Genomic DNA, 10,029 nt, shown 5'->3' with positions numbered 1-10,029 from the left:
CTGTGTATATTTTTGAGAACAGCAGTCCCTGTGTATATTATTGAGAAAAGCAGTCCCTGTGTATATTATTGAGAACAGCAGTCCCTGTGTATATTTTTGAGAACAGCAGTCCCTGTGTATATTTTTGAGAACAGCAGTCCCTGTGTATATTATTGAGAACAGCAGTCCCTATGTATATTTTTGAGAAAAGCAGTCCCTGTGTATATTATTGAGAACAGCAGTCCCTATGTATATTTTTCAGAAAAGCAGTCCCTGTGCATATTATGGAGAATAGCGCTACCTGTAGACATTATTGAGAACAGCAGCCCCAGTGTATATTACAGAGAATAGCAGCCCCTGTGTATACTATAGGAAATAGCAACCCTGTGCATATTATAGAGAACAGCAGTCTCTCTATTTTATTGAGACCAGCAGCCACTCTGGATATTATAGAGAATATCAGACCCTGTGTAAATTATACAGCACAGCAGTCCCTGTGTATATTACAGAGAACATCAACCTGTGTATATTATAGAGAATAGCAGCCCTTGTGAATATTATAGAGAACAGCTGTTTCTGTGTATGTTATTGAGAACAGCATTCCCTGTGTGTTTTGTAGAGAATAGCAAATCTTGTGTACATTTTGCTTCCTATTAGGTTTTGATTCCACTCCAGTAATTGTCACTGAAGGAATGTGCATAATGCTCCCAAAACAGGATGATTGTCAATTTGAAAATCTTTCCAATACTCCAGGGGCAGATGGTTAGACTGGGAGTATGTGAGCAGCCATTGCTTAATGCAGTGTCCCTCAGGCTAGTGACCTGTTACAGATTAAACTTGCTGTAGAAACAGAAGGGAAAGTGTGCTTTGTCTACTCCATCTCTTGTTGCAATAAGTGGTAGAAGAAGCTGTGCATAGTTATGAATTGCAGCTTTTGTGGAATTAATCCGTATACAATGTCATTAGATATGTTTTCCTAAATTATTTTTGAGGAGAAATTGAGAATGTGTAGGAGCTGTATGCACAAAAATCTAAGCTGCCACACCAATGTAATGTTGACAGTTTGCTGCAATGTCAATGGTACCTACCTTCTGATAGAGTCATCTGCTCCTTAGTTGGATGTAAAACAACCCCTGGCTGTTTGTTGGAAAAGAGTTTGGAAGCTATCCTGGTGATGTGGCCAATATTTAACCCCCAGTCACACATTAAAGACACAAATTGATCATTATCATTCTGCTGTTTGTGGGATCCTCCTGTGTTGATTGATTCTTCTATTCCTTCATTACAACAGTGACTTCACCCACAAGCATTTCATTAACACATGTAAACACATTGTGAGAGACATCATAGAAATGTGAGGCAGAGCAGAGAAGGTTCACTAGGCTGCTATTGGATATGGAGGGACTGTCTTAGAAGAAGGGTTTGAGTAGATTCGGTCTGCACTCGTTGGAATATGGAAGATGAAGAGTGACCTTATTGAAGTATACCAGGTTCTTAGGTGGGGGTGGGAGGTTGACAGGGTAGATGCAGAGAGGTTGTTCCCCTTGTTGGAGAGTCTAGGATCAGAGGGCATCATCTCAGAATAAAGGGTCACACATTTCAGACAGAGATGAGGAGGAATTTCTTCTCTCAGAGGGGAGTGAATCTGTGGAATTCTTTACCACAGAGAGCTGTCAAGACTGGGTTGTTAAGTATATTCATGGTTGAGATGAGCAGATTTTTAATCAGTAAGGGAATGAAGGATTAAAGGGAAAAGGCAGGAAAGTGCAGTTGAGGATTATCAGATGGGTTGAATGGTTTACTTATGCTTCTACATCTGATGGCCTTATGGTCCACATCTTTTATTTCTGTTTGCAATGGTATTCAGTAACCTGTTACATATTTACTCCGTAGCAGTCAGTATGTATGTTTGCTCTGTTACACTTGACTATCCGTTACCATGAACAGTCTGTCCTTTCCTACAGGTATGTCATGGTTTCTACTCCCTTCTGCTTTGAGCCTGACATCCGTTATGAGATCAGTGTCAGGTACCAGCGGCTCCAGGCTCCCCAGTGGAACACAAACAGTTACCTCTTGGTGGATTCTGTAAGTGTTTGAAAAGCATGTGTCCCTTTCCTCTGCTGAATATGACGCCGCCATCCCTTCGATCATTGTGGGCATTGACAGAGTTGTGGATAGTGCAGAAGGATGTTGCAGGTTACAGAAGGACATAGATAAGCTGCAGAGCTGGGCTGAGAGGTGGCAAATGGAGTTTAATGCGGAAAAGTGTGAGGTGATTCACTTTGGAAGGAGTAACAGTAATACAGAGTACTGGGCTAATGGTAAGATTCTTGGTAGTGTGGATGAGCAGAGAGATCTCAGTGTCCATGTGCATAGATCACTGAAAGTTGCCACCCAGGTTGATAGCATTGTTAAGAAAGCATACGGTATGTTAGGTTTTATTGGTAGAGGGATTGAGTTTTGGAGCCATGAGGTCATGTTGCAGCTGTACAAAACTCTGGTGCGGCCGCACTTGGAGTATTGCGTACAGTTCTGGTCACCGCATTATAGGAAGGATGTGGAAGCATTGGAAAGGGCGCAGAGGAGATTTACCAGGATGTTGCCTGGTATGGAGGGAAGGTCTTATGAGGAAAGGCTGAGGGACTTGAGGCTGTTTTCGTTAGAGAGAAGAAGGTTAAGAGGTGACTTAATAGAGACATACAAAATGATCAGAGGATTAGATAGGGTGGACAGTGGGAGCCTTTTTCCTCGGATGGTGATGGCTAGCACGAAGGGACATAGCTTTAAATTGGGGGGTGATAGATATAAGACAGATGTCAGAGGTAGGTTCTTTACTCAGAGAGTAGTAAGGGCATGGAATGCCCTGTCTGCAAAAGTAGTAGACTCGCCAACTTTAAGGGCATTTAAATGGTCATTGGATAAACATATGGATGATAATGGAATAGTTTAGGTTAGATGGGCTTCAGATTGGTTTCACAGGTCGGCACAACATCGAGGGCTGAAGGGCCTGTACTGCGCTGTAATGTTCTATGTTCTATGTACACAGCAGGAGCTCAAAATGCAAAAAAAAAATCAATGCCAGAAATCAGAAAGAAATATTACAAATGTTGGAATTATCCAGCAGCTCAATCAGAAACTGAATTCAGATAATGTATTACTGTCTATTGCTCCCTTACAGATCCTCAACTTCTTGCAGAACCTGTTCTGTGTTTTCTGCCACACTCACTCATCCACATCCTTTAATATCCTACCCCGTCTAATCCTCTCATAAGAACACGGGCCACTCAGCCCCTGGAGCCTGCTCCTACAATCTGTAACATGCTGGTCTCAGCTCCTTTTTCCGGTTTACTCCCCATAATCCTCAATTTGCTCATCTGTCAAAAAAATGTATCTAGCTCAGCCTTGAATAAATTCAGTGTCTTCACTGCTTTCCTTACTTGCCTTTTAATGACCCACTTAGTCTAATCCCACTCTCCAGCACACTCCATGGCCTTTAATTTAGGACCTACTGCTCTACTTCAGAAGACTGACTGGCTGAAAGTTGGTGACAGCTTTAGTTCAATGGTATAACATTCTCACCATTGAAGTGCAAGGTTATTGATTTTGGTTCCATTCCACACTCTGGAACACACAATCAGAATACCCACTCATAGTGCAGAACTGAGGGAGTGCTGCAGTGTAGAAGCTATTGTTTGGTGTGAACTTCATATTGCAGCTCCTTCATGTGGCTATAAAGATTTCAATCTTTGAAGAAGAGAAAGAGGATTTCTCCCTAATTGCCAAGGGCCAATATTTATCCTTACAACAGATTACTTGGTAACTATTTGCTATTTACAGGACCTTGCTGTGCACATATTTGTTGCCATGTCTCCCACATTATAACAGAAACGACACTTCAGAGAGGACTGTATGTCATTGGCTGTAAAGATCAGGTTGTGGTGCTACTGTGAAAATACCAATTTGTTTTAAATGTTCATTTTGCCACAAGAATGCTGTGATATTTTACAACTGTGTCCTTATTTGCCATCAACAAGCTTTCTTTAAATGTCTAACCAGAGGAAATAACTAAAAATTAATTGTCATTGAGACATAGAGAGAGAGAGTTAGAGTCATGCAGATTAGAAACAGGCTCTTCAGGCCATCATATCTATACTGACCAACAAACACCAACCTACACTGATCCCATTTACCTGCACTTGGTCCATAACCTACTGTGCCCCACCATTGTAAGTGCCTATCCAGATGCTTCTGAAATGTTGCTCGAGTACCTGCCTCCACTACCCTCTCATGCAGCACGTCCCATATTTCTACCACCCTCTGGGTGAAAAAATATTTCCTCAGGTCTCCTCTAAACCACTTGTTCCTCACCTTAAACATACACCCTCTGGTCTTAGACATGTCTGCTATGGGGAAAAGATTCTCATGATCTACTCTGTCTATGCCTCTCATAATTGTGTATACATCAATCATATTCCCCGCTCAGTCTCCTCTGTTCCAGGGAAAACAAACCCAGCCTTATCCGGTCTTCCCTCATAACTGAGACTTTCCATCCCAGGCAACATCCTGGTGAATCCCCTCTGCACCCTCTCCTGTGCAATCACATCCTTCCGATAATGTGGTGACCAGAGCTGCATATAGTATTCCACCTGTAGCCTCAGCAATGTTTTATAAAGTTGGAACAAGACTTCCTTGCTCCTATATTCTCCTCCCCGGCTAAGGAAGGTAAGCATCCCCTGTGCCTTCTTCCCCCACCCTGTCTCCCTGTGCTGACACCTTCGGGGATCAATGGGCTAGTACACCAAGGTCCCCTTGTTCCTCAGCACTCCCCAGGGACCCAGCATTCATTGTGTAAATAAATACTGAGAGAACTGTGGATGCTGTAAATCAGGAACAAAAACAGAAGTTGCTGGAAAAGCTCAGCAGGTCTGGCAGCGTCTATGAAGGAAAAAACAGAGTTAACGTTTCAGGTCCGGAGACCCTTCCTCAGAACTGCTGGGCTTTTCCAAAAACTTTGTTTTTATTCATTGTGTAAATCCTTGCCTTATTTAACCCTCCCAAAATGCATCATCTTACACTTATCGGGATTAAATTCCATCTGCAATTCCTCTGCCCAATTTACCAGCTGACCAATATCAGACTGTAACCTGAAAACTATCCTCCTCACTCTACAAATCTACATCTACAAATGTACTAATGATACTTTCTACATTGTCCTGTGATGGAAGATATGAGAGAAACTCAATGTTTTGATCATTCGGTTTGGGGGGGCAGGGAAGCGTAAATGTGTGAGTCTCACTGACTGCCGGACTCAATCCTAAAGATTCCTCTTTCCCCACAGTTGGTTCTATTGCCCAAGTATTCTGAGCTGCCAGGGTTTGCTGGCACAGATCCGGTTGCAGTACATCACCGGGAAGAGATGGTTCGGTACATGTGCCTGGACTCCTTTATGATGGCCAGCATGCCAATGTTGGCCGAGATGTGTGTCAGGCTGATATGCAGCATCTCCGCTATCATGCACGACGGTGCTCTGTGTAAGTACGATCACTTCGACTGGGACCCTCTCCCGTGGGGGAACGCGGCATCCCATAATCCGAGCTGTGTCACGGAAACTCTCCCCTGCTGCCATCTAAATGGCACACAGGCATTTTCTGTTTGCCTGCCACTGCACCCTCTCCACTTCCTCACTTTACCCACCGTTCAGAAACACCTTGGCATAAAATTTTACCCTCCGGCAGTGGAAATCCCTAGTGCAGGGTCATGTACGGTGGGGTCCTCCCCTTTTCCATCTGGGCTATGGGGAGGGGAGTGCTATATGCAGCTGTCGATTCACTGGGTGCCAGGCCACATGCAGTCTGGGGAAACATTCCCGTGTATTCCCGTTTTATGCTGATTGCATCCATTTGCAGCCTGTGTTTCGTATTTTCAAAGGGGCTGTTTTAGGTTTTTGGTTGCACTTCAGCGCCAGGCTCCCAACCTGGGGGCAGCCCATGCTGAGTGTTGGGGGAACAGACGAGCAGGGAATATTCAGGCAGGCTGTAGGGCCTGGTCAGTGTGGTCACTGACAGGTCTGGGCAGTGCGTGGTGGTAGGAACACAACTGTCTGACCATGCTCCATTGCTCCATTGTCCATTGAGGGTAGTTCATAGGCTCAATAAAGACCATCAGAGACCAGTGGGCACTGCAGGGGCTGGGTGTCATTGTTGGCCCAGGTCATGTGATTTTGATGTGATTTTTATAAGCTTGTGTTCTAATTTTTTCCGTTTCCATTGGTTGTTAAATTTTTTTTCTGTACAGTGCCCCAGTTGTGGGCGCTGAACTTAATTAATGTTCTTTTTAGAAGAGTAGGAAGGAGGTGATTTTTGACACAATGGTAGTATCCCTGTCTCTGAACCTGAGTTCAAGCCTCTCCTTCTCAAGGGGTGTGTAATAATATCTCTGAACAAGCTGATTAAAAATGTCTCAAAGGGAGGCAATGTTGAAGTAATATTAGTCAATGCTGAGTATGGAGCCTAATCTACCTAGAATCATAGAATCCCCACAGGGTGAAACAGGCCCTTTGACCCAACAAGTCCACGCCGAACCTCAGAGCATCCCACCCAGACTCATCCCCCTACAACCCACCTAATCTACCACGTCCCTGAACACTACAGGCAATTTAGCATGGCCAATTCACCGAGCCTGTACATCTTTGGATTGTGGGAGGAAACCGGAGCACCCGGAGGAAACCCACGCAGACACTGGGAGAATGTGCAAACTCCACACAGACAGTCGCCCGAGGGTGGAATCGAACCCAAGGGCCCTGGCGCTGTGAGGCAGCAGTGCTAACCACTGAGCCACCGTGCTGCCCCCATCTAGAGCCTCCTGACCATGGAACTCAGTTCCAGGAATGCCAAGTGTTTGCCAAGGCACACTTCCCAATGAACTGACCCCTGTCCCTCCAGAATTCCATATTGCCCTGGATGCTGAACCCTCCGTCTGGATCCTGTGCCCACAATTTGGGGCACCTCTCGAGGATATTGCCAAAGTGCTCTTTGCCACAGTACTGAGGGTTTCCCTTTCTCAGCTGCTGCTGTACCCTCAGCTACCACTCATATCTCCCAGTCACAGAGATCCAGGGGAGGGCAGGGTTCTGGTCTATGGGGAGAGATTAAGTGATCTCTTCATGGACCTCTTTGAGTGTCTGCTCCAGAGGTTGGTCAAAGTGGCCCATGTTAGTGGTCACACAGTGAGCTCATAGAAACACAGAAGATAGGAGGAGGAGTAGGCCTTTTGGCCCCTCAAGCCTGTTTTGCAGCTCAACATGATCATGGTTGATCACCGAGCCCCATATCCCTGATCCTTTTGGCCACAAGAGCAATATCTAACTCCTTCTTGAAAACACACAATGTTTTGGTCTCAACCAATATCTGTGGCAGAGAATTCCACAGGCTTCCCGCTCTCTGGGTGAAGACATTTCTCCTCATCTCAGTCCTAAAAGGTTTATCCCTTATCCTTAGACTGAGATCCCTAGTTCCGGAATCCCCCATCATCAGGAACATCCTTCTTGCATCTAACCTGACTAGTCCTGTTAGACTGTTGTAGGTTTGTATGAGACCATACACACCAATCATTCTGAGGCTTTGTAGGGGGTTGTAGCACTCAAGCACCTGTCCCTGTTCCATGGTTCGGTGTGCCCCCCCCAGCAGGAGCACATGGAACCTGCTGGCCTTTTGGGGCTGGTGGGCCCCATAGCAGGAGGTCGGGACACATAGTCACTCCTGGTAATGAGATTCAGATTTAATCCAGATGAGATTTCATTGTAGATTTCCATTGACCTTTTTGATATTTTATTGCAACACCCCACCAAGGGGCTGTCTGATGTTTATTAAAAAGAGAAGTAATGGGGGTAGTACACCAAACATAAGCTGAGGACCGCACCACCCAATAGTCGGAAATAGCTGTTCAGATTTACATCTGGCTCTTAAATTAAAATTAACCTCTCCTTACATTCTGAGTCTCACTTCCTGTCAATCTGTGCTTGTTACCATAGGAACATAAGAACAGGAGTTGGCCATTCAGCCCCTCAAGCCTGTTCCACCACGCAGTGAGATCATGGCGGATCTGTGGCCTATACACCTGCCTTTGCTCAATAAAAATGTCAGATTTAAAATTAACAACTGATCCAGCGTACACTGCCATTTGTGTAAAAGAGCTCCAAACCTCTCCCACCTTTTACATCTAGAACTGCTTCCTAACACGTCTCCTGAACGGTCTGGCCCTCCTCTGGGAAAACTCTCTGAATTGAGAAGGATTCCAGTGAAAATATATCTTTATAAATTGGGACTCTCACCCAATTAATGAACTCCTGCCAGTGACAAATATACAAGAGGAATGAGGAGGGCAGACAAGGTAAACATCACCAGCAGGAAGGGACATGGTGGATGGCATGGGCAATGGGACAATTTTTTTTTATTCATTCACGGGATGAGGGTGTCACTGACCAGGCAGCATTTATTGCCCATCCCTAACTGCCCTCTGGGCAATTAAGGGTCAACCATATTGCTGTGGGTCTGGAGTCACATGTAGGCCAGACCAGGTAAGGATGGCAGTTTCCTTCCCTAAAGGACATTAGTGAACCAGATGGGTTTTTACGACAATGGGTTCATGGTCATCATTAGATTCTTATTTCCAGATATTTTATTGGATTCAAATTTCACCAGCTGCTGTGGCAGGATTCGAACCTGGTCTTCAGAACATTATCTGGGTCTCTAGATTAACAGTCCAGTAATAACACCACTAGGCCATTGCCTCCCCCATACATAATGGGATGTTGTTCATTGGTAGAGAAAGTCATTTGTGACTTTTGGGTGCAGTAGCACAATGAGCATTCCAGACTCCTGATTAAATATCTGAACACAGTTCAAATCCCATCATGGCAGCTGAGGGAATTCAACATTGATGAAATAAATCTGTGATAAGAAGGGTCTTAGTGGTAGTGGTCCTACTTCTGAGCCAGGAGACCTGGGTTAAATTCCCCATTCCCTGCAGAGGTGTGTAGTAACATCTCTGAAAAGGCTGATTAGAAAATATCTGAAAGAAAAAGGTAAAGTCACCATACTGCTACCATTCTATAGGGCTGTTCTCTCATGAGAGAGAGAGAGATGGCTGGTGCTGATTTAACCTGAGGGTCACTATGCCTCAGGAGAGTGGAGAGGTTGAAAAGGAGAGTCCTTCATGGCAACCTCTATAATATCTAAATCTGAAATATGTAAACCTGCAATAAATAGCCCATTTCAATAAAATTGACCATGAAATGACTGGATTGTGGTAAAAATCCGCCTGTTCCTTCAAGGAAGACAATTTCCTGTCCCTCCCCAGTCTGGGTGACACATGACTCCAGTATCACAGCACTGGGGTTACATTAGAAACAGCTAACCCACCCTCTCTCAGTTTCACTGAAGGCACAGGTCATTAGCACCTTCTCAAGGACCAAGTGATAAATCAAAACGAGGTGAGCCTGCAGGGCAGAATGAGATTTTCTTGTTCTGGAACATTCCTGGGATTTGGCACTGAGGGAACATTGACATTGATCTGGTCTCTGATTTGCAGCTTGTCAGTGTGATCCACAGGGATCCATCAGCGCTGTCTGTGAGAAGATTGGAGGACAGTGTGAGTGCAGGAACAATGTGATAGGTCGACAATGTGACCAATGTGCTCCTGGCTACTATGGTTTTGGACCCTATGGCTGCTCTCGTAAGTTTCAATTCTTGTGTGTCACACTTTGGGGTGTTACTGTTATGTTAAAGGTGCTATATAAATGCAAGATGTTATCAGTCGGATAAAGAAACTCCGAGTAGAGGTCAGGCAGTGTGGAATCTCCAGCTCATAAAACCAGAGCTCATGGTGATTATAAGATAGTAGGAACTGCAGATGCTGGAGAATCTGAGATAACAACATGTAGAGCTGGATGAACACAGCAGGCCAAGCAGCATCAGAGGAGCAGGAAGGCTGACGTTTCGGGCGTAGATCCTTCTTTTCTTCAGAAGAAGGGTCTAGGTCCGAAACGTCAGC

General features: G+C 44.9%; 1 protein-coding gene across 1 annotated transcript in view; it reads left to right on the top strand.

Moving 5' to 3' along the window:
- Nucleotides 1–10,029, top strand: part of LOC109923605 (laminin subunit beta-1-like) — a 162,646-nt gene that overhangs the window by 106,226 nt on the left and 46,391 nt on the right. The window contains exons 10-12 of the mRNA XM_048606657.1: nt 1,944–2,064; nt 5,318–5,510; nt 9,568–9,711. Of these exons, the coding sequence (XP_048462614.1) occupies nt 1,944–2,064; nt 5,318–5,510; nt 9,568–9,711 (458 nt within the window). The remainder of the gene's footprint in view (nt 1–1,943; nt 2,065–5,317; nt 5,511–9,567; nt 9,712–10,029) is intronic.

This window comes from Rhincodon typus, chromosome 16 (genome assembly GCF_021869965.1).
Source record: "Rhincodon typus isolate 14 chromosome 16, sRhiTyp1.1, whole genome shotgun sequence".
In the NCBI taxonomy this organism is placed as follows: Eukaryota; Metazoa; Chordata; class Chondrichthyes; order Orectolobiformes; family Rhincodontidae; genus Rhincodon; species Rhincodon typus.
The sequence above is the reverse complement of the archived record's forward strand: the minus strand, read 5'-3'. Positions and strand labels throughout refer to the sequence as shown.